The sequence below is a fragment of the Orcinus orca genome, chromosome 15 (assembly GCF_937001465.1).
Source record: "Orcinus orca chromosome 15, mOrcOrc1.1, whole genome shotgun sequence".
Taxonomy (NCBI): Eukaryota; Metazoa; Chordata; class Mammalia; order Artiodactyla; family Delphinidae; genus Orcinus; species Orcinus orca.
In genome coordinates, this window is record NC_064573.1 from 82493068 (window position 1) to 82517299 (window position 24232).

Sequence of the window (24232 nt, forward strand, 5' to 3'; positions counted from 1 at the left end):
GATGGATGCTGAAAACATTCACTCTCACTGGCTTCATGCCCAACTTAAAGAACTTGGTGTTAGGCCAGAGAAAGTGCAAACTCAAAACTGACATAAATTTCATTGGAAACAAATGGAAGTTTCCCTGGCCTCTTTTGATGTTTGTGAATTTGTAAATGACCTTCTCTGGTGGTCCTCATGGAAGATAAATTTTACTGATATTCTTGTGAAAGTTTAATTTTCACATTGGAATTTTCTGTTTGGGTGGTCTTCAGAACTTTTGTGTTTTATTTTTTCAGATTCCTTATCTAAGGAAGGTTTTAACAGCCATTTCTAGCATCTATTCTTTATGGCAGGTATGTAGTTTTCTAAAGTAAATTTTACAGAATTTAATCTTTATACTCACCGGCTAGTGCTGGATACACTGGATTAAGTAGTCAGCTCCTCAGTGAAGCTGCAGGATGCTGTTCCATTAAAGTGGTGCCTGGACCCAGAAAACTCAGCTTGGACATTGTCTCATCCACGACATCCCTTCTCCCAGTTCTTCAGGCCTCAGGAATCACATCTTCATTTATGCCTTCAAAACACTTTGGCTCAACTATAACATTGGTCACGGTATAATTTATTTAAATCACACATTCGACTGCCCCTCTTGGACTTTGAGGACCCTTAAAGTCAAAGACCATGTCTTATTCATCTTTTCTAAATTTCATGTGTTGTTCACACACATAATATATATATATAATAGAAATATATAATTTATTCTTAGTTTAATAAATTAGAACATATGCTGAGTAAAACATGAAAATTTTTCTTTACCATTTCCCTTCAAAATTATCTCCCCCGAAGTGACTACTGTTGATAATTTCTTATGTTTTCTTCTCAAGCTTTCCTATTATATATAAGCAGGGGTGTGGGCGCATATATGTGTGGGTGTGGGTGTTATGTGTGTATGTATTCATTTTGGTACATATAAATGCAATCACGTTCTAGACAAAGTGTTTTTTTCCACATAACAATGTATCTTGGAGATTGTTTCACATCAGCACGTATAGATCTTTTTTTTTTTGATATAATTCACACATAAAATTTACCGTTTTAAAGTGTACAGTTAGGTGGCTTTTAGTATATTCACAAAGTGTGTTACCAGCACCACTATCTAATTCTAGAACATTTTCTTCACCCTGAAAATATACCCCATATCCATCACGGATCATTCATTCCTTCTTCCCCCCCTCCCTCTAGCCGCTGGTAACCACTAGTCTACTTACTGTCTCTATGGATTTATCTCTTCTGGGCATTTCATATCAATGGAGTCATACAATATGTGGCCTTTGTGCTTCTTTCACTTACCATGTTTTCAAGGTTCAGCTACATTATCGCATGTATCATACCTTTTTTTAAAAAAAATAAATTTATTTATTTATTTATTTTTGGCTTCATTGGGTCTTTGTTGCTTCACACGGGCTTTCTCTAGTTGCAACGAGCGGGGGCTACTCTTTGTTGTGGTGCGTGGGCTTCTCATTGCATTGGCTTCTCTTGCTGCGGAGTACGGGCTCTAGGCACGCAAGCTTTAGTAGTTGTGGCACACTGGCTCAGTAGTTGTGGCTCGCGGGCTCTAGAGCACGGGCTCAGTAATTGTGGCGCGCAGGCTTAGGTGCTCTGCGGCATGTGGGATCTTCCCAGACCAGGGCTCCAACCCATGTCCCCTGAATTGGCAGGCAGATTCTCAACCACTGAGCCACCAAGGAAGTCCCATATCTTTCCTTTTTATTGCTGAATAATGTTTCATCATATGGATAGACCACATTTTATTTATCCATTCATCAGTTGATGGATATTTGGGTTGGTTCCACTTTTTGATTATTATGAATAATGCTACTCTGTGAACATTTGTGTATAAGTGAACATATGTTTTTGTTTCTTTTGAGTGTGTACCTAGGAGTGGAATTATTGGGTCTTACAATAACTATGTTTATTCTTTTGAGGTATTTCTTTTTTTTTTTTTTTGGTACGCGGGCCTCTCACTGCTGTGGCCTCTCCCATTGCGGAGCACAGGCTCCGGATGCGTAGGCTCAGCGGCCATGGCTCACGGGCCCAGCCGCTCCACGGCATGTGGGATCTTCCCGGACCGGGGCATAACCCGTGTCCCCTGCATCGGCAGGCGGACTCCCAACCACTGCGCCACCAGGGAAGCCCTATTTCATGATTTTTAACTCTTAATTGTTCTCCAAAATGTGGAATAAAATGTATCATAAGTTATTTAACCACTCCTCCTGTTGATGGAAATTTATGTGTTGCCTTATTCATTTTTTGAAATTCTTTCTCTCCTTCCGCCTTTCCTATGGTCCTAGCACAATGTCTGGCACATACATAGACTTAGTATAAATTTCGTTTTCTGAATTGAGTTCTGACACTTTTTTCCCAAATGCAACAATAATGAATCGTGGAAAGATACATGGACCCCAACGTTCATAGCAACACTATATATTTACAGTAGCAAAGATACAGAAGCAATCTAAATGCCCATCAACAGATGAGTGGATAAAGAAGCTGTGGTGTAGATAGATAGATACAATGGAATACTACCCAGCCATAAAAAAAGAATACAATTTTGCCATTTGCAGTAACATGCTTAATGAAGTAAATCAGATAGAGAAAGACAAATACTGTAAGATATCACTTATATGCGGAATCTAAACAAATAATACAAATGAGTGTGTGTGTAAAACAGACTCAGAGAAAACAAACAAGTGGTTACCAGAGGGAAGCGGGGAGTGGCAAATTAGGGATATGGGATGAAGAGGTACAAACTACAACAGATGAAACAGATAAGCAACAAGGATATAGTATATAGCACAAGGAATTATAGCCATTATCTTATAATAACTTTTAGTGGAGTATAATCTGTAAAAATACTGAATCACTTGCATATAATATTGTAAATCAACTATACTTCAATTTTTTCAAATATAAATAAGGTATTTTGCAGAGCAAAATTAATAATAATGAATCAGCCAGGATTATATGTTAATATTCTGAAATATACAGTTATGAAGAAAATTCTCCTAGAATCTTAATGATCTAGAACTGGGAGATATCAACTTATAATTTTGGTCTTAACATCAAGAATATAAGCTCTAAGTGTATATAGTTCTGTGACTGCAAAATAAAGAGAGGTTCATAAGATCCCAGACATGAATTCTTTAATAAACTTGTTTCCGCAGGTTCCCTACTTCAGCAGAGCCTGGCAGCGCGTGGTTCAGATACCGCTACTTTCAGGTATCTTTCTCTCCCCTCTCCCCGACACAGACAGTAGCCTTTTATAGTTATGCATATAGACACATTATTGTTGCTTTTAATTTTCAGCCTCTTGTCCTTTAAGCCCCAGTCAGCTGTCAGATTGTTGTGAGAGTCTCAGCGCTGTGCTAGAGTAAGTAAAATATTTGTTTTCCTACCCCCCAAAATCAGATTTGTTGCTTATAAAATTCCTTTCTAATAAACGTTCCTGTGAGTAATTCCTTTTTGGGGGGAAGTTAAGCATACCACTTGATTTGAAAATAAAATATCTCTATTATTTTTACAATGTCTACTTTCCACATGCAGTGCAACTAGTGAATTTATATTCAACCTGCATTCCCTAAACTTTGTACCCAGTTTTAATGTGAGTATAGAGCACCTTTTGTGACTACCGTAAATCATACAGTGTTGTCTCATGGATTTTGAGTCTTCTAAGTATTCGTCTTTAGCCATGTATAGACTTTCAGCCACAATTATAGCTGCAGTCAGGAGTCTGTGTTCCTGTAGATCAAGTCTTTTATTCCACGAAGGATGTCATAAAAGGCTCAAACTACTCATTACTAGGCATACGTTATGCACCAGCATTTTAATGTTTAAAATTACTGAAACCGTAAACAGGTAACCACTGTGGAAAACTAGGAAGGCCAGTATAATCTAGTGAATATGACAGGTCATTAACTAATTACCATGCTCTCTTGAAGATGTCCAGTTTCAGATGATCTTGACCTGATCAGAGTGGCCAGGCAGTATGTCCAGTTAGAGCTTCCAGCTTTTGCATTAGCCTGTCTAATGCTCATGCCCCACTCGGAAAAAAGGCACCAGGAAATAAAGGTATTTTGCAAATTGTTCCTCCGGGGCTGCCCAGGGTGTGGAAGGTCTCATGCTGCATGTCCCCTGCAAAAGGTTCCACTTTCTTTTCACCAAACCTGTAAAGCATGAGTGGGGTGGAAGGTTTGTGTGGGGGTCTGGTGGGAGGCAAGACTGAGAGATGAAGGTTTGTCTGAGGGATGCCCGCAGAGGAGTTTGCACCTTATTCTTTATCAGTGGGGAACTGAATTTTCCTGCCAGAATAAAGTGAAATGATCAGGCAGTATTTTTGAAGGAATAATCCACGTGGGCCTGATCAGAGGAGAGAGGGGGCGAGAAGTGAAACTCTTGGGAATCATTGCATTTGAATAGGAATTATCCAACAATCTTGTGGCTAGGCAGGGGAAGCCTGAGGGGATAAGTACCCAAAGTAGGGTGGTGACAACGAAAATGAGCTAGGTGGGAAAGATGCAGCTTTACTTGGTGATTAGATGTGGGAGATAAAAGAGAGAAGAGTCAGGTTGTGTGGGGGTGTCTAACAAAGGCACCACGAGCATCCTGAGGATAGAACTTTTAAAAATACCTCCCATCCCCTTTATACTATAGAATAAATAGAACAAAGCATTTGGAAACGTTTTACAATTATTTCCCCACGGGTGGAGAAGCCAGTACATAGAGATCTATATAAATGAGCATAATTTTTATTTCTCACTTGCTCTATTCGTTGCATTTCTTCAGAGCCATCTGTGCCTGTCTTTGACTTTGTTCCTTTTTGACTTCTTAAACTCATCCATTGATGCTTTTCAGAGTTTTAGTATTTAAATAGATTCCTTTTGGCACTTAGAATGACAAAATGCTTATTAAGCAACTCTTTGCTGTTGGAATAGTTATTTGTAAAATGCTTTTTTTCCTTATTTCAATAATTTTGTTGTTGTTGATAGAGGTGGTTTTTTTCCTGTAGTAGATATGCTTTATGATATTTAAAATTTAAAAATGAAAACCTTCCAGGTTTGACAGACATTAGTAGTAATTATACTTTTCCATTAATTATGTTTTGATTTTTTTTCTCTAGAATTTTCTGGGCTCCTGTGACCCTCAGATCATTTTACAGCAGTTAGAGGAACATATGAATACTGGCCAGCTGGCAGGGTTTTCACATCAAGTAAGAGGCAATTTCCTCTCCCTTTTGTTATGAAAAACTTGATATTAGAAGGTAATAAATTTTCCCCAAACCAAGATTAAGCTGAAAACCTACCATCTCGATCTGTTTGTTAATATATACAATTATTTGGCTTTCATTAAAGCCTCATTAAATTTTTAAAAGGCAGGGACCCTGGCTGTCTTGTTTATTTAGTGCTCTACTCAGTGGAAAATCTGTAGCCTTCAATACTTGTCATTGTGAACAGTTTTCCTTGCAAAAAGTCCCAAAGTGCTTAACAACAACTTTTTATTTATTCACTGTATACTGAAATGGACCAAAGCAGTCCCCCCTGCCCACCCTCAAAGAGGAGACTTAGTCACGATGCGATGATAATTTAACTCCTAATTGTCAGAAATGTTTTGGTATTGAATAAGATGACATGGCATCTAACACATTTTGCGTGTGATGATACCTGTCATTCTACAGGTTAGAAGTCTGGTCCTGAATAATATCATAGATAAGAAGGAGTTTGGGATTTTGGCAAAGACAAAATACTTCCCAGTGTTGAAATCACACATGATGAATACCAACAACGTCACTGAACTAGTAAACTATTTGGCAAATGAGCTAAGGTAAGTTAATAAAATATTTTAAAAAACAACTTAATGTAGAATTTCCTTAAAATTTATCTTTATTTTGGAGGAAAATATCAAATAATCGTAAAGCTATTTGATTGTAATTAAAGGCTCCAAATAATTAAGCTGTAGCATCACTACGTTACACATACCTTGCTACTAACACATACTAAGAGGTTAGTTGTCTTGTAATCCAATCTCTTGGAACATGAACTTGGAATCAGACAATTAATCAAGCTGCCTGACCTCCCAAAATAGTCCTGCTCTAAAACCCTACATGACACCTTTACTCCTTAGACACTTGACCAAAGAATCAGTAGCTATGTGTAACATAATTTTTGCTAAGCTTGGTTATCTAATTTTCCAGCACCCACAAGTTTAGAAATAGTAAGCTTCTTGGCATAGGGTTCGGAGGGGATTTGGAAAGTAAAAAGAAGGGAGAAATGGGCTGGCACAGAAGAAAGGGAAAGCTTTGTCAGGATTGAAATGTTTCTGGGTCCATCCCTACATTTGGTCTAACTGTGCTGATCGCTGGAGGTGTCACTTTCTCAGTGCCATGCCATGGATTTCTTTCTGCTTGTTTACCACTTGTGATCCAACCATAATTACAGGTTGTCATTTCTGAACAAGTAGTATTTTTTGAGGTAAAATTGATATATATAATCAACTGCACATACTTCAAGTATGCCACTTGATAAATTTTGATATTTGTATACACCTGTGAAGCCATCACCACAGTGGACAGGGCAAACGTATTTATCACTCCCACATTTTCCTCATGCCCCTCTTCTTGTTGATTCCATAGTTTAGATGAAGCTTCCATCTTTATAACTGAATATTACAAGCACTGTGGGAAACCTGTGCCACCAGGAGCCACTCCCTGTGAAACTCTGAAGGTAAATCTGGCCCAGAGTTACTGGGTTCTAACCTGACACGATTTTTATTTCTAGGGTCTTAAAATTGAGCCAACCTGTTCTGGAGATAAATGGATTTTTATGCGTGACTGCATGTATTTTTATATTTCACTTTTTGTATGAGAGAGTCCCAGACCAGGAATCAAGAGGCCTAGGTTCCACTCTCGGGTTTATTTATTTAATTTTTTGGCCGCACCGTGCGGCTTGAGGGATCTTAGTTCCCCAACCAGGGATTGAACCCTGGCCCACGGCAGTGAAAGGGCAGAGTCCTAACCACTGGACCGCCAGGGAACTCACCGACAAACTAAATTTTAAAGGGCATTGATTAATGTTGTGCTGGAGTATCCATTGCTTTTATTACTTCTTCTTTAATTAGCTAAGACATATACATTCACTATAGAAAAACAAGGAAATCTGGAAGAGCGGAACTTCCCTGGTGGTCCAGCGGTTGAGAATCTGCCTTCCAATGCAGGGGATGCCAGTTGGATCCCTGGTTGGGGAACTAAGATCCCACATACCACGGGGCAACTAAGGCCACACCACAGCTATGGAGCCTGTGCGCTCTGCAGCTCGCGAGCCACAACTACAGAGAAGCCTGTGCGCCATGACGAAAGATCCTGCATGCCACAACTAAGGCCCAATGCAGTCAAATAAATAAATAGTTAGATAGATAGATAGTTTTTTTAAAAAAAGAAATCTGGAAGAGCAAAAATAATAATAACAAGAAAACTGATAACTTGAAATCTCAGAAACCAGAGATAAGATCATTGTTAACAATTTGGTGTATGTTCTTCCCAATGTTTTTGTGAATAAAATATGCACGTAAATCACTTTTATTCCTGTTGAACTTAAATATAAGGTAAAAATTTTAATTTTGATCATGTTTTGGTAGTTTTAGTGGACGTAATTAAGTTATTAGCGGTTTTTTTCTTCCCTTGGTCCAGATCAATCACATTAAAATAAACCTGCATTTTGTTAACATCCATTAATAACTTCCCTTCTCCACTTCCAGTCTGTTGTGCTCAATGACATAAGATTACTTTTTTCAAAAAGGGAGAATATTGATTCAGGAGACAGATTTGTGGCCCTTAAAATGTATCTGTTTTTCTCCAATCATATCTGTCTAAAATGCAAAATAATCTCATACGTAGATTTTTAGCAATATAGTTAAGGGCTTAAGTTCTATAGTTTATCAAACCATTTTCTATTTAAAAAACTAAGTGACACTCATAAAAATGCTTCTGTGTTTCTTCCCATTTAGGTGTTTCTTAATGGATCATAGTAGATCATCAAAACTTTTTTCAAGAAGAATAAGAGGAAGTTTGGAATCCGTTATCAAATGACCCTATTTATTACAGTTTTTAAATTGCGCAATCTGTGTACAGTAGCTATTGTCAGATGTTCCTCGAGAAGTAATAACTAAGATGCTTAATAATAGCATAACTGTCTCATAAAGAACTCATGTCACAAATTAATAAATATTTTCTTTGCCAGTTACGTGTATAACTTGTAAAGACTATTAGTTTTTTGCACTCTATATGAAGGAAAGTTTTTTGCTCCCGCCATAAGAAAAGCAACTACTTATATCCTGTTTCTTCCATCTATATAAATAAGAATGTCAGTCTTTTTAACGTCATTCTAGTAAATATGTATATAATCTTTGCTGCAGAGCGTATCTGTCAGTGGCCAGCCAGAAATACAGAAACCACTCTAGCTAGTTGAAGCAGAGAAGGACTGAGTGTCAGGAATTGGTTACAAAGCTGTCAAGAGGACTGAAAGGCAAAAGGGAGATGAAGAGGGGGTGCTGGAGAAACTAAAGGGAAGGGGCTGTTCGCCTAACATCAGAAGCTGCTTTGAGACTTCCCTGGTGGTCCAGTGGTAAAGAATCCGTCTTCCAATGCAGGGGACGCAGGTTCAATCCCTGGTCAGGGGACTAAGATCCCACATGCCGCAGGGCAACTGAGGCTCTGTGCCGCAACTACAGAGCCTGAGTACCACAACTACAGAGCCCATGTGCTCTGGAGCCTGTGTGCCAAAACTAGAGAAGAGAAAACCCGCATGCCACAATTAGAAGCCTGCGAGCTGCAGCAAAGAGCCAGCGCACCGCAACGAAAAGTTCCTGCACGCCTCAACGAAGATCCTGTGTGCCGCAACTAGGACCCGACGCGGCCAAAAATAAAAATTAAATCAAATAAACAATTAATTAATTAAAAAAAGAGAAAAGGAAGCTGCTTTGCCTCGGAGCTCGGGCGCTGCTGTTCCGGAGGCTGAGCCTCCTCCCGCCGGCACTGCTGCCCACGCAGCGCTTGGTCACCCTTGGCTATAGTGCTGCCGCCTCCAGAAGGGAAAAGAGTCAGGGTTTTGCTTTCTCCAGCCTCCTAATTCTCGTGCCAGTGCCAAGAAATAGCAGGAATGAACAGAAGCCATCTGGCAAGGGGTCTGGGAGATGCAGGCTGCAGGCTGTAAGCCCCCGGCAGGACAGGGCAGGATGGAAGCTGGCCTGCAAGGGCGGCATGGAGTTGAGAGCCTGCAGCCGGGACCCAGCACACAGAAACGTCACTCACACCTCTATCCTGCCTGTGTGGTCTTTTTCTCTACTTGTGAATAAACTGAATTTGATAATACTAGAATTTGTTTGCCTTTGCCTGTTGAGAAAAATATTATTTCTATACAGGAAACAACGTGCTATGACTAAAAACATGGGTTTTGGATAAAAAACAAGTCTGGGTTTGACCTCTGGCTCTATCACCTACGAGCTGTGTGATCCTGGACAAGTTATATAACGTCTCAAAGCCTTAATCCCCTCGTTTGTAAACCTGCTACTTGCAGTAGGTTTAGATGGTCATCCACTTGCTCTCTTCTGGAAATTTACATCAATATTTTCCACAAACCTTTTTCCTTATTTGGAGTTATTTCCTTAAGATACATTCCCAGGAACAGATTCACCAGATCAAAGGGAATAAAGGATTTTTTTTTTTTTTTGACCATGCCGAGTGGCTTGCGGGCTCTTAGTTCCCTGACCTGTGATTGAACCCGTGCCCCTTGCAGTGGAAGCTCAGAGCCCTAACCACTGGACTGCCAGGGAACTCTCAGAAGGACATTTTAAAGACTGGATGCAAATTGCCAAAACTGCATGCATTTCAAAAGGTCTTCTTCACAAAAGCCTATTCCTACCAGAAACATGAATGTCTGCTTTACTGTATCCTCCCCAACATTGGGTGATCATACTCTTTTTTTTTTTTTTTTCATTTATTTACTTTTGGCTGCGTTGGGTCTTCGTTGCTGTGCGCAGGCTTTCTCTAGTTGTGGCGAGCAGAGGCTACTCTTCATTGCAGTGCATGGGCTTCTCACTGTGGTGATTTCTCTTCTTGCAGAGCACAGGCTCTAGGCACATGGGCTTCAGCAGTTGTGGCACATGGGCTTAGTTGCTCTGCGGCATGTGGGGTCTTCCCAGACCAGGGATCGAACCCATGTCCCCTGCATTGGCAGGTGGATTCTTCTTAACCACTGCATCACCAGGGAAGTCCTGGCAATCATACTTTTTAAAACTTTTTGCTAATTTGATAGGTGAAAATAGTGTCTTAGTATTTACATTTGTATTTCTTTAATATCTATGTGATTGAACCTTAAGAAAACTGTAATTATAAGCCTGAGATCACGAGTAGAGCCTGTGATGGTATTCTTGGGCATAAATGTGCAAGGAATGAAAGGGTCAAGTGGTGGCACTAGAACGTAACAAATGGAAATGAACGTTCCGGCTTCATGGACTCAAGCTGCGCTAAAAAAGGAGTTCTTTCCCAGTCTTAACTGGTTTCATTGTTCAGAATAAAGCTCTGGATGTTAACTAGATTTATTGTGACCATTTCATTGTATATACAAATATTGACTCATTATGTTGTACACCTGAAACTAGTGTTATATGTCAATTATCCCTCAAAATAAAATAATTCTAGATTAGGAAAATTTATCAAATAAATTGATGGAAGATTAACAGACATGCACAGTTCTGATAGGTAACGGGTTAGCTTTTGATATGCCAAAGAAGTAGCTTTATGGAATGTAAATATATTTGAATTTAAGTTCAGATACATAATTAGCCAGGATACTTTTTGTTGTTATATTTATTATATTTTTATTAGCCATGATCGTTTTTATCTTTCCACTCTTGTCTCCATACAGCCATTCTCCGTCCCCTTCCCTAAGTATATTCTTAAAACATAAGCCCGATCTCATCTTGTCCTGCGTCACACTTTTTACTGGCTCACCATTGTCACTTAACATACAATCCAAGTCGCCAACTGAGGCATACTGGCACCTTTGCTCAAATTAGAAACAAAGATCTTGATGAAATAAAAGTTCACATTATAGGACTTCCCTGGCAGTCCAGTGCTTAAGACTCCGCGCTTCCACTGCATGGGGCGCAGGTTCGATTCCCGGTCGGGGAACTAAGATCCCGCGTGCAGCGCGGCATGGCCAAAAAAAAGAAAATTTTGCATTTTAAGACAAGAAAAACTTAAAACTTTTTCTCTGCTTGTTTCGGCCTCTTTAGTGTGCATTGTGCGTCTGCATTATGCACAACCAGACCTCCCCTGTAGCAGAAATACCTGCACAACCATAAAGCTCAATTTCTCTTCTTCTAGCACCAGCCATGTAACTCCTTAGAACAGGGGTCCCCAAGCCCTGGGCCGTGGACCGATAGCGGCCCACACAGCCTGTTAGGAACAGGGCTGCACGGCAGGAGGTGAGTGGCAGACGAGCGAGTGAAGCTTCATCTGCCTCTCCCCATCGCTCACATTACCTCCTGAACCATCCCCTCCCATCCGTAGAAAAATTGTCTTCCACAAAACCAGTCCTTGGTGTCACAAAGGTTCGGGACCACTGCCTTATAAGATGCCATTCCTTTTGCAATTCTATAACGGGTCACAATGAGCTACCACTCGCCTTACCAATATATTGGTTCCCTTATAAAGATTGGTGCAGGGACTTCCCTGGTGGTCCAGTTAACAATCTGCCTTCCGATGCAGGGGACGCAGGTTCGATCCCTGGTAGGGGAACTAAAATTCCACATGCCTCAGGGCTTGTGTGCTGCAACTAGAGATCCCTTGTGCTGCAACTAAGACCCGATGCAGCCAAATAAATAAATATTTTTAAAAAAGAAAAAAGAAGGGCTTCCCTGGTGGCGCAGTGGTTGAGAATCCACCTGCCGATGCAGGGGACATGGGTTCGTGCCCCGGTCCGGGAAGATCCCACATGCCGCCGAGCGGCTGGGCCCATGAGCCGTGGACGCTGAGCCTGCGCGTCCGGAGTCTGTGCTCCTCAACGGGAGAGGCCACAACAGTGAGAGGCCCGCATACCACAAAAAAAAAAAAAAAAAGAAAGAAAGAAAAAAGAAGGTTGGTGCAGAACAGACTGGTCAGACAACCTGGGGAGATACTGGGCTGCACATAATGAAAGTTCTTAGCTAAAATACTTATGATTACTAATGTTACTAGCTATATTTCTTTCTCTTTTTTCCCCTTAATCTTTTATTTACTTACTTATTTATTTATTTATTTATTGGCTGTGCTGGGTCTTCATTGCTGCGCACGGCCTTTCTCTAGTTGTGGCGAGCGGGGGCTACTCTTCACTGCGATGCGTGGGCTTTTCACTGCGGTGGCTTCTCTTGTTGCGGAGCACGGGCTCTAGGCGCACAGCCTTCAGTAGTTGCGGCACGTGGGCACAGTAGTTGCAGCACGTGGGCTCAGTAGTTGTGGCTCACGGACTCTAGAGCGCAGGCTCAGTAGTTGTGGCACACGGGCTTAGTTGCTCCGTGGCATGTGGGATCTTCCCAGACCAGGGCTCGAACCCGTGTCCCCTGCATTGGCAAACGGGTTCTTAACCACTGCGCCACCAGGGAAGCCCTAGCTATATTTCTTGTATTCTGCCTATTTTACAAGATTATTGTTTCTTGCATTACCAAATGTGTGACTGGACCTCAGATAAAATTAATGATTACCGGGCTTCCCTGGTGGCACAGTGGTTGACAGTCCGCCTGCCGATGCAGGGGACATGGGTTCGTGCCCCGATCTGGGAGGATTCCACATGCCGCGGAGCGGCTGGGCCCGTGAGCCATGGCCGCTGAGCCTACGCGTACGGAGCCTGTGCTCCTCAACGGGAGAGGCCACGGCAGTGAGAGGCCCGCGTACTGCAAAAAAAAAAAAAAAAAATGATTACCAGGGCCTCCCTTGTGGCACAGTGGTTAAGAATCTGCCTTCCAATGCAGGGGACATGGGTTCGAGCCCTGGTCCGGGAAGACCCCACATGCCAGGGAGCAACTGAGCCCGTATGCCACAACTACTGAGCTTGTGCTCTAGAGCCCAAGAGCCACAAATACTGAAACCCACGTGCCACAACTACTGAAGCTCACACGCCTAGAGCCCGTGTTCTGCAACAAGAGAAGCCACCACAATGAGAAGCCCACGCACTGCAACGAAGAGCAGCCCCCGTTTGCTGCAACTAAAGAAAGCCTACACGCAGCAACGAAGACCCAATGTGCCAAAAATAAATAATTTTTTTTTTAATTAATGATGACTAGATGACTTGAAATGATCAAAAATATAGTTCTATAAGATCAATGATTGTAATAGTGTAGCTCTAGATATGGGAAGAAGCAACAAGAAGGAACCATTTCCTGGACCATAACAGACCAGTAAGACAGGTGGTCCAGAGGCCTTTGGTTACAGTTAACAGAGCCTAGGCCAGTAATAGCGCACTGAGTGGCCCACCAACAAAATCCCCACCTGACCTGGGAATGCACATTCCTAGTGCCGTGAGACAAATTGGTCACGAAATGCCTCCCAAACCTTGGTTGCAATTAAGACTGAAAGGAAGGGGTTGTAAAATAAAGAATGTTGCCCACCATCCGGTTCTACAGGAATCTAGTCATTAGTTGCTGTAGTCACTGACCTACAACACCGCCTGAAAGGATGGGGCTGAGTCACTTTGTGCTCTGGGAAAACTGGCAGAACTGGTCCCCAAATATTTTCAGGAGAGGATTTTGTGAACCCAGTTTCTTGCCTCTTCCCATACTTAGAAAAGCACTAAAACCACTAAGATGTCTCTCCCTGGTGAGTAGCAGCAACCTTCTGTCAAGATGTGTGCTTGACTGCACGCACCCTTCACCAAAATCACATCTATACTCACCTCCCCCCTTACCTCTTGGGAGCAGTCCTCAGAGCTCTCTGAGACACTCTCCCGATTTAAAATCCTCAGGTTGGCTCAAGTAAAATTTTTCATTTCTTTTTTAGATTGACTATTGATTAATTTTTTTGGTCAACACTCTCTAGGAAGATTTTCTATAAAAATGTTCTCCTCTTGGTACATCTACCCAAAAAAGGCAACCCCTGTGGAGGGTCACTTTTTTTTTTTTTCCGATACGTGGGCTTCTCACTGTTGTGGCCTCTCCCGTTGCGGAACACAGGCTCCGGGCATGCAGGCTCAGCGGCCATGGCTCACGGGCCCAGCCTCTCCGCGGCATGTGGGATCTTCCCGGACCGGGGCACGAACCCGTGTCCCCTGCATCGGCAGACAGACTCTCAACCACTGCGCCACCAGGGAAGCCCAAGGGTCACATTTTTTAAAGCACAGGATTTAAAAGGTGGATCTGTTATAGCTCAGTGCTACCTGCCCATCCATACCATGGCTTAAAATTGGATCCAGCCCACCTACCTTTCTGGCCTCAGTTCCTACCACTCTCCCCTTTTCTCTGGCCAGTGTCTCCCCATCCCAGTCACTTGCTAGGGCATGAACGTATGTACTTCCTTCACAAAACTGTTCAAAATTATCTTTGTCGCCTTCTTTATTGATTGTCTCACCATTCATTATTTTGTCCCCATACCTTAGAACCATGCCTCATGTAGTAGGCTCTTAATATATATGTATGAGATAAATGAATTTTGGCTACCCATTTTTCAGGGTAAATTTCCTTCCTCGAATGTTTCATGGTCACATGAACAAATGAAGGAACCTCATTACACAGAACCAAAAAAAAAAAAAAAAAGGGAGGAATTTAGCAACAATTAAATAAGTAAAGACATTACATTTAATTTTCATGACTCATGCACAGTCTTTCATCATCTCTGCCTTTCCATGAGGTGGCTCAATAGCCATTCTTTTGACTAGTTGAAGTAGAGAATTTAATTAGTGAGGCGCTGCTTGCCCTTCCCGAGGATGGAAACGGTGGTCTGACAACAGGTAGGATATTCAGTCTTCTTTCTTCTGTTTCTTCTGGGGCCCAGAAATTTGGAATCTACTTGCTGTGCTGATGTAAACACATTGGATCCCTCCCTTGGGTAGTTTTTGACAAGTTTTCTTTAAGTAAGAGAATAAGACTAAATAGTTTTGGTGATCACATCCATCCAGGGGGGAGTAGCTAAGCAAGCATACATAGGTGCTTAAGATAACCAACGTGTTCCTTTTTTGTTGAATGTTGGTGCCCTACGTATAATAGACTACTGCTCCCCCACCAAAGTTTTTTATTGCATGTCCTTCAGTAAAAAATTCTGAATATGTACTCCCAATGTGTATTCTTTTAGTAGAGATTTTGAAAAGAAGAAATAGGAACTATATTCAATATCTTGTCATAACCTACAATGGAAAAGAACCTGAAGCTGTACACCTGAAATTAACACAGTATTATAAATCAAATATAGTTAAGTTTTTAAAAAGAGGAAATAAAAAATGGAGATGCTAATACTTTCTTCCTATATCCAATGGATTGTCCTGTGCACACCATTGTGGAAACTACTGGGACAGACGACTTTACTTTGTAATACTCTTTTTGATTGATTGATTTAGGTTGTGCAGGGTCCCAGTTGCAGCACGCAGGATCTTAGTTGTGGCATTTGGGATCAAGTTCCCTGACCAGGGATTGAACCTGGGCCGCCTGCATTGGGAGCGTGGAGTCTTACCCACTGGACCACCCAGGAAGTCCCTACTATGCAATACTCTTAATACTGAGGTATAATTTACATCCAATAAAGCACATAAATCTTAAGTTCAGGGGCTTCCCTGGTGGCTCAGGGGTTAAGAACCTGCCTGCCAATGCAGGGCACACGGGTTCGAGCCCTGGTCCGGGAAGATCCCACATGCCGCGGAGCAACTAAGCCTGTGTGCCACAACTACTGAAGCCCACATGCCTAGAGCCTGTGCTCCGCAACAAGAGAAGCCACCACAATGAGAAGCCCGTGCACCGCAACCAAGAGTAGCCCCCTCTCACCACAACTAGAGAAAGTCCGGGCACGGCAATGAAGACCCAACACAGCCAAAAATAAATAAATTTATTTTTAAAAAAAAAAAATATATATATATATATATTGCCAAACAGTCTTGCCACAGTGGTTGTACCGTCTACACTCCCACCAGCGAGAGAGAGATTGCTCCACATCCTTGACAACACTTGGAATCATCAGTCATTTTAATTTTATTATTTTTAAAATTTATTTTTATTTTTTAAAATGTTTATTGGAGTATAGTTGATTTACAATGTTGTGTTAGTTTCAGGTGTACAGCAAAGTGATTCAATTATACATATATTGATTCTTTTTCAGATCTTTTCTCATATAGGTTATCACAGAATATTGAGTATAATTCCCTGAGCTATACAGGAGGTCCTTATTGGTTATCTATCATATATAATAGTGTACATATGTTAATCTCAAGCTCCTGATTTATCCCTCCCATCCACGTTTCCCCTTTGGTAATCATAAGTTTTCTTTTGATATCTGTAAGTCTGTTTCTGTTTTGTAAATAAGCTCATTTGTATCATTGTTTAAAAAATTAGATTAGGGGCTTCCCTGGTGGCACAGTGGTTGAGGGTCCGCCTGCCAATGCAGGGGACACGGGTTCGTGCCCTGGTCCGGGAAGATCCCACATGCAGCGGAGCGGCTGGGCCCGTGAGCCGTGGCCGCTGAGCCTGCGCGTCCGGAGCCTTTGCTCCGCAACGGGAGAGGCCACAATAGTGAGAGGCCCGCGTACCGCAAAAAAAAAAAATTAGATTCCACATATGAGTGATACCATATATTTGTCTTTGTCTGACACTTCATTTAGTATGATAATCACTAGGTCCATCCATGTTACTGCAAATGGCATTATTCCATTCTTTTTTATGGCTGAGTAATATTCCATGGTATATATGTACCACATCTTCTTTATCCATTCCTCTGTAGATGGACATTTAGGTTGCTTCCATCTGTTGGCTGTTGTAAATAGTGCTGCAATGAACACTGGGGTGCATGTATATCAGTCCTTTTAATTTTAGCCATCCTAGTGGGAGACCTTACAATACTCTTGATGAAGGGGAAAAAATGCCAGGACAAACATCTTGTCTTCCATTCTGGCTTATCTCCCCTCCCTTTTCCACTTGAGATTTGTGGATGAGTTAAATCCACAGTGTATCTGCATATCTCAGAGTCGAGTGGCCATCACACTATATGATTTTAACCAGGATGCACAGCAAGATTCTAAATCTTAACTCACAACAGCTAAGTCTTACCATAAACTTTACAAACGATTAGAGAGCTACAAAGTGGGTTTTTTTTTCTTTCTGGCACTCTTTACATATTCAAAAGCAACCAGAAAACAAGAACCTGTGCTTCTAGAACAACCAAGGCTGAATGTTTTTTTAAAGGAAATAAAGAAATTTCTAGAGCAATTTATCTTTTTGAACTCTCCTTCCAACATCCATAAGACCGAAGAATACAACCTCTAAACTGACTTTCCCTTGGTAAGTAATCCTACAGCTTAAACAAAAAAAGGTTTTATTGAGATATAGTTCACACACCATAAAATTCACATATTTAAAGTATACTATTCAATAGTTTTGAGAATATTCACAAATATAAATTTATTTATTTATTTATTTTTGGCTGCCTTGGGTCTTTGTTGCTGCGCGCGGGCTTTCTCTAGTTGTGGCGAGTGGGGTTTACTCATTGTTGCAGTGCGCGGGCTTCTCATTGCAGTGGCTTCTCTTGTTGCAGAGCAGGGGCTCTAGCGCGCAGGCTTCAGTAGTTGGGGCACGTGGGCTCTAGAGTGCAGGCTCAGTAGTTGTGGCGCACGGGCTTAATTGCTCTGCGGCATGTGGGATCTTCCCAGACTAGGGCTCGAGCCTGTGTCCCCTGCAGTGGCAGGTGGATTCTTAACTACTGCACCACCATGGAAGTCCCCACAGTCAATTTTAGAACATTTCCATCACCTCTAAAAGAAACCCCATACCTTTTAGCTATCATCCCCCTATTCCCCCTCCCAAACCCCACCCACCCACAAGCAACCACTAATATACTCTCTGTCTCTATGGAATTGCCTATTCTGGACATTTCCTGTAAATGGAATCATACAGTATGTGGTCTTTAGTGGCCACGAGGTTCATCCATGTTGTAGTATGTATCAGTACTTCATTCCTTTTCATGGTGGAATAATATTCCATGGCATAGATAGACCACATTTTGCTTATCCATTGATGGAAATTTGTGCTGTTTCCACCTTTTGGCTATTATAAATAATATTGTTATGTCCTATAGCTTTTGTGTGTGTGTGTGTGTGTGTGTGTGTGTGTGTGTGTGTGTGTGTGTGGTACGCGGGCCTCTCACTGTTGTGGCCTCTCCCGTTGTGCAGCCCAGGCTCCGGACGCGCAGGCTCAGCGGCCATGGCTCACGGGCCCAGTCACTCCGCAGCACGTGGAATCTTCCCGGACCGGGGCACGAACCCGTGTCCCCTACATCGGCAGGCGGACTCTCAATGCACTGCGCCACCAGGGAAGCCCTGTCGTATAGCTTTTTAACCACCTTGATACTTTGAGGGGGTTTTATTATTTTCTATATGTATACATATTGGCTTACTCATTCTTAAGATATCAGTTAAGACTCTATGATCAGATTTTTTTCCACTCCCTGTCTTGTCTCTGGGAGCGATTCTCTGCACACACCATATGCTGTTTCAAGTCTTTGCTCCCATTCTCTCTTTGCCTAGTTAACTCCCACTCATTCTTTATTACATGACATTTACTCAGTATCCAAGTTCCTTGAATTACTTAAGAGAATATCTTATTTATATGACTATGCATCTACATATGAAGTGTTAAGATAGTCCTTTCATTCAAAGAAATAATATGATGAATCAGGAGACATGGCATGATCTCAAAACCAGGATTCTTGTCAACTTATTTTTTCCAGTGTTCTTTATATAGACTTGATTTTTTAAGTCTGAAAGGATGTTACTCATAACCCATACTATATTTCATACCTCAAAAGAAGTGGTAATTTACAAACTTTCTTCCTCTTCTTCCCACCCCATAATATCACATGCCCTGTAGTTGATGATGTTTTTGGTCACATGGAGCCAGAATATCTAGGAAAACTTTTGTCATCAAATGATATGAATGCATATGCTGGTGTTTCAATCTCTTTCTTTCTAAGATGACTCTTAACCAACCACAGTATACAACACTGATTGTAATAGTTGAATCATTCATAAGTTTGCCATGTAAAAATAAGAATTCTGGGGCTTCCCTGGTGGCGCAGTGGTTGAGAATCCGCCTGCCAATGCAGGGCACACGGGTTCGAGCCCTGGTCTGGGAAGATCCCACATGCCACGGAGCAACTGGGCCTGTGAGCCACAACTACTGAGCCTGTGCGTCTGGTGCCTGTGCTCCGCAACGAGAGAGGCCACGACAGTGAGAGGCCCGCACACCGTGATGAAGAGTGGCCCCCGCTCGCCGCAACTAGAGAAAGCCCTTGCACAGAAATGAAGACTCAACACAGCCAAAAATTAATTAATTAATTAATTAGTTTTTAAAAATGTTAATGTAGACATAAATGAAACAGTTGATAAATTGCACTTCACCAAAATTAAAAAATAATAATAAGAAGAAGAATTCTGAGGAATTCCCTGGCGGTCCAGTGGTTAAGACTCCACACTCTCACTGACAAGGGCCTGGGTTCAATCCCTGGTCAGGGAACTAAAATCCCACAAGCCGTGCAGCGTGGCCAAAAAGAAAAAAGAAGAAAAGAATTCTGCATTCTGCATGCTGATATATTAGTGGGTGACCTTTTCTCAGAAAGTTCCATGCTTTTGGTTCAAACAAGTTTACTGGTGGGATTTTTCTATATTTTCATTTTTACTTCTGGGCTTAGCGAGAGTGAAAAGAAAATGTAAGTGGTGAGGGTTGTATGGAAGAGTGAAAGAGGAGATCTTAAGAGGGAAAGGAAGAAAGAACCGGAAGGAAAGCCAGTGACGAAGTTATGCTATCACATCATCTTCATCCAACCTCCTTGGTTAGGTCTCTTGGAAGGCAGTGGGAGAAAACTCAAGTTTCTCTTCTATTTGCCCCAAATATCTCTGTATTCATTTTCTAGGGCTGCCATAACAAATGACCACTAACTGGGTGCTTTAAAACATCGGAAACTTATTCTCCCACGGTTCTGGAGGCCAGAAGTCCAAAATTAAGGTGTCAGCAGGACCACATTCCCTCCAAAGTCTCTAATGGAAAACCCTTCCTTACCTCTTCCAGCTTTTGGTGGTGCCAGGTGTTCCTTGGCTTGTGACAGCATCACTCCAGTCTCTATCTCCATCAACACATGGCCCGCTCCGTGTGTCTCTCTGTCCTTTTCTGTCTTTTATTTATTTATTTATTTATAGCAACTCTGTGCGGCTTGTGGGATCTTATTTCTCCAACTGGGCCTGGCAGTGAAAGCACCGAGTCCTAACCACTGGACCGCCAGGGAATTCCCCTTTTCTGTCTCTTATAAGGACACTTGTCATTGGATTTAGGGCCCACCCTAATCCTGTAGGATCTCATTTTAATCCTTACCTTAATTACATCTGCAAAGACAGTCTTCCCCAGTAAGGTCACATTCTGAGATTCCAGGTGGACGTGAATATTGTGGTTGGGGAGTAAGGGGGACACTTCAAACCACTCCAGCCTCCTGAAATTCTACTGCTTCTGCCTTTGGATAAAGCGTGTACTCCTTTAAGTGAGAGTGAGCTCTCTACTTTGCCACTGATAAGAAACAATCATTTTATACTTTTTTTTTTTTTGGCCGCGCCTCACAGCTTGTGGGATCCTAGTTCCCTGACCAGGGATCAAACCCGGGCCCTCAACAGTGACAGCATAGAGTCCTGACCAACTGGACCGCCAGAGAAGTCCCACAATCATCCTACAAATTTTTTTTTTTTTAATTTTTTTGACTGCACTGGGTCTTCATTGCTGCTTCTCTAGTTGCGGCAAGCGGGGCTACTCTTCGTTGCGGTGCGTGGGCTTCTTACCGCGGTGGCTTCTCTTGCTGCGGAGCACGGGCTCTAGGTGCGCCAGCTTCAGTAGTTGTGGCACGTAGTCTCAGTAGTTGTGGCACGTGGGCTCTAGAGCGCAGGCTCAGTAGTTGTGGAGCATGGGCTTAGTTGCTCCGCGGCATGTGGGATCTTCCTGGACCAGGGCTCGAACCCATGTCCCCTGCTTTGGCAGGCGGATTCTTAACCACTGCACCACGAGGGAAGCCCTCATCTTATAAATTTAACTGAAGTAAACTAAAGTACAGAAAAGTACGGAAATCGTCATGGATTTTCACAAAGACAACGTGTCTATGTAATAAACACCCAAATCAAGACACAGAACATTCCCAGTATAGATTAGGAACTATGTTCTTTCTTCTTTTTCCATTAAAGAAAAAATTTTATTTGTGGTAAAATACACATAAAATTTACCATCTTACCCATTTTAAAGTGTGCGGTTCAGTGGCATTAAATACTTTCACACTGTTCGGCAACCATCCCCACCATCCTGCTCCAGAATTTTCTATCTTGCAAAACTAAAACTCTGTCCCCGTTAAGCACTAACTCCCCATTTCCCCAGCCCCTGGTAACCACAATTCTACTCGTGTGTCTATGAATTTAACTACTCTAGGGAACTCCTGTTAAATGGACTCATACAGTATTTGTCCTTTTGTGACTGGCTTAGTTCACTCAGCGTAATGTCTCTGGCTGCATCCATGTTGTAACACATGTTAGAATTTCCTTCCTTTTTAGGGCTGAATAATATAGGAACCATATTCTTTTTTTTTTTTTTTTTTTTTTTTTTTTTTTTGCGGTATGCGGGCCTCTCACTGTTGTGGCCTCTCCCGTTGCGGAGCACAGGCTCCGGACGCACAGGCTCAGCAGCCATGGCTCACGGGCCCAGCCGCTCCGTGGCATGTGGGATCTTCCCGGACCAGGGCATGAACCTGTGTCCCCTGCATCGGCAGGTGGACTCTCAACCACTGCGCCACCAGGGAAGCCCGGAACCATATTCTTTTGAAAGGTGATGACAACTTCCTTCTGATTTTTATGGCTAAGTGTTTACTTATTTTCATCCCTGATTCTAATTAGTAAACAATGTATGTTTCACTAATGTTTTCCTCCTTGGTGATTACAGAGTTCAGTTTTTCAGGTTTTTAAACCAGAACCTAGCCCTCCGCTCTGGATCCTGTGGTTTTGGCCGTGTTACCCAATCTCATGTGCATTTTAACAATCCCATTTTGTGTGTGTGTGTGTGTGTGTGTGTGTGTGTGTGTGTGATAAAAGTCACATGATATAAAACATACTGTTTTAACCATATTTAACTGTACAGTTCAGTGACACTAAGTACATTCACAGTGGTGTGCCACCCTCACCGTCATCCATCTCCTGTAACTATCCCATTAAATCTACAGAAAAGCTGAAGAATCAACAGCTTTCAAAAGTGGATACAAGTAACCAGCAGGGCAAGTCTCAAAAGCCGATTTTTTATTCCTCTTTCCTTTCCCTTTCTTTGCAGCTGGCTCATAAGCAGAGCCCAAAGGACCTTGGCAGTAGTTTAGATTTAACTCAATGTCCACACTCTGAAAGTCGGCAGGATTCTGTTTTGTTTCCTTTTATTTAAGCGCACTTACTCATTGTTTTGGAAATACCTCACATTCCAGGCGATTCAAGACTTCTTGAATAAACAGCTCACCTCTTTAGAGAGAAGACCCATTGAATATATGAAATCCCAGCTGAGTCAATAAAAAACAACCAAGATGTGAAGACAGAGAGGAAGGTAACTCCATGTCCCTATTAGAGATTCTCAGAGGAATACATCCTAATTAATTTCCATCATGGCTAAGGCCCTGCAACATTTATAGACAAATATAGCACCTTAATCAGCATGGGTGAAGGACCGGGTTCCCTTAATCCATCAGCTGTGAAACAGGTTTTTACCGTAGGCGACTTAAGTCATTTATTTTAATAGTTTACACATTACACAATGACTTAGGACTAAGTGCCAAGAAATATAGTAAGAGCAAGATCAAATCCAACCACACTTCAATTATTAATCTCTAATATTAGCCCTTAAATGCCCTTATAAAAGCCCATCCAGCTGCATTATCCTTTTTCTGAATGCTTTCTGTCTGTGGAGTAGAGCAGGAAACGGATAAGGCTGTGTATGATCAGGCCACTGACCACGGCTGTTCTCTTTCTCTCTGTCCATCCCCTGCCCGACCAGTGCCTGCTTCACCTACACCCTACGCACAGGACTGACCTTCCTAAGTACTTGTCCCAGGCCCCAGCTAGTGATTGTTCTTATCAAAGGGGCGGTGAGGGGCGTGCCCCTCTGCTAGTTCCCCTGGCAACTAATGAGCCCACGTGAGGTCAATTCTCCTATAACTGGTAACCTCCCCTGCCCCCCAGGAGCGAAGACCGCCACCACCGACCTGCCCACCGACCGCTGCGCAGGTGGGGTGTCGCTCTAGGACCTTGCTTCAGATGTGTAAGCTCCCCCATCCATTGAACCATTGATATATCTGTAGCTGACTCCAGGCTCTTGAAGCTGGGGAAGCACAGGGCTTGTTGGCCTGTGGGGTGCAGCCCAACAGGTGCCAGAACTTTCCAGAACCACAGAAAATTGAGGGAAAGGGGGTGGAGAGGGATCCACTTCTATCTTCCTCTGCTTTCTCCCAGTCACAGCCTAGTGATTCAGAAAAGTCAACCTGACTTTGAAAAGGGAAGTGCTCACTTTCACCGCATAGAATTGACATTTCACACAGAGAAAGCATGAGTTTTTCACAACGTTTGGTCACATTTCAGTGCTCTCAAAGCACTGAAGCTCTCAAAGCCCGAGAGAAGCCACACAAACTCAGTGGTGTGGCTAGCGATTGCATCTTGCCTGCAGTACGCAGAGCCGACAATCCTATAATTATTTACATATTGCACCTAAAGCTAGTCCTTCCCTGTTTTTGAAATACTAAGATTGGCTTGAGACAGTATGAGACCTGGGTTCATCTTGGGGATCACACACACACATGCACATCCACATACTCCTTACCTAACCCTGAGATTTAACTGCACTTGAGAATTCTTTATCATTAGCTGTCTACCTACAAGCTGAAAAGGTTTGTTTCTTTCACTTTAGCTGTAGCAACTCATTACGCTAT

General features: G+C 42.3%; 2 protein-coding genes across 2 annotated transcripts in view; both read left to right on the forward strand.

Annotated features, from left to right (window-relative positions):
• Positions 1–10625, forward strand: part of KNTC1 (kinetochore associated 1) — a 70543-nt gene extending 59918 nt beyond the window's left edge. Inside the window, exons 54-61 of the mRNA XM_033440852.2 lie at positions 279–335; positions 3207–3261; positions 3349–3412; positions 3981–4110; positions 5159–5248; positions 5714–5859; positions 6668–6758; positions 8446–10625. Of these exons, the coding sequence (XP_033296743.1) occupies positions 279–335; positions 3207–3261; positions 3349–3412; positions 3981–4110; positions 5159–5248; positions 5714–5859; positions 6668–6758; positions 8446–8490 (678 nt within the window). The 3' untranslated portion in view covers positions 8491–10625. The remainder of the gene's footprint in view (positions 1–278; positions 336–3206; positions 3262–3348; positions 3413–3980; positions 4111–5158; positions 5249–5713; positions 5860–6667; positions 6759–8445) is intronic.
• Positions 10626–14976: 4351 nt separating this feature from the next.
• The window catches only part of LOC117203991 (uncharacterized), a 62402-nt gene continuing 53146 nt past the window's right edge, over positions 14977–24232 (forward strand). The window contains 1 exon segment of the mRNA XM_049698114.1: positions 14977–15008. The gene's annotated coding sequence lies outside the window, so the exon portion shown is untranslated.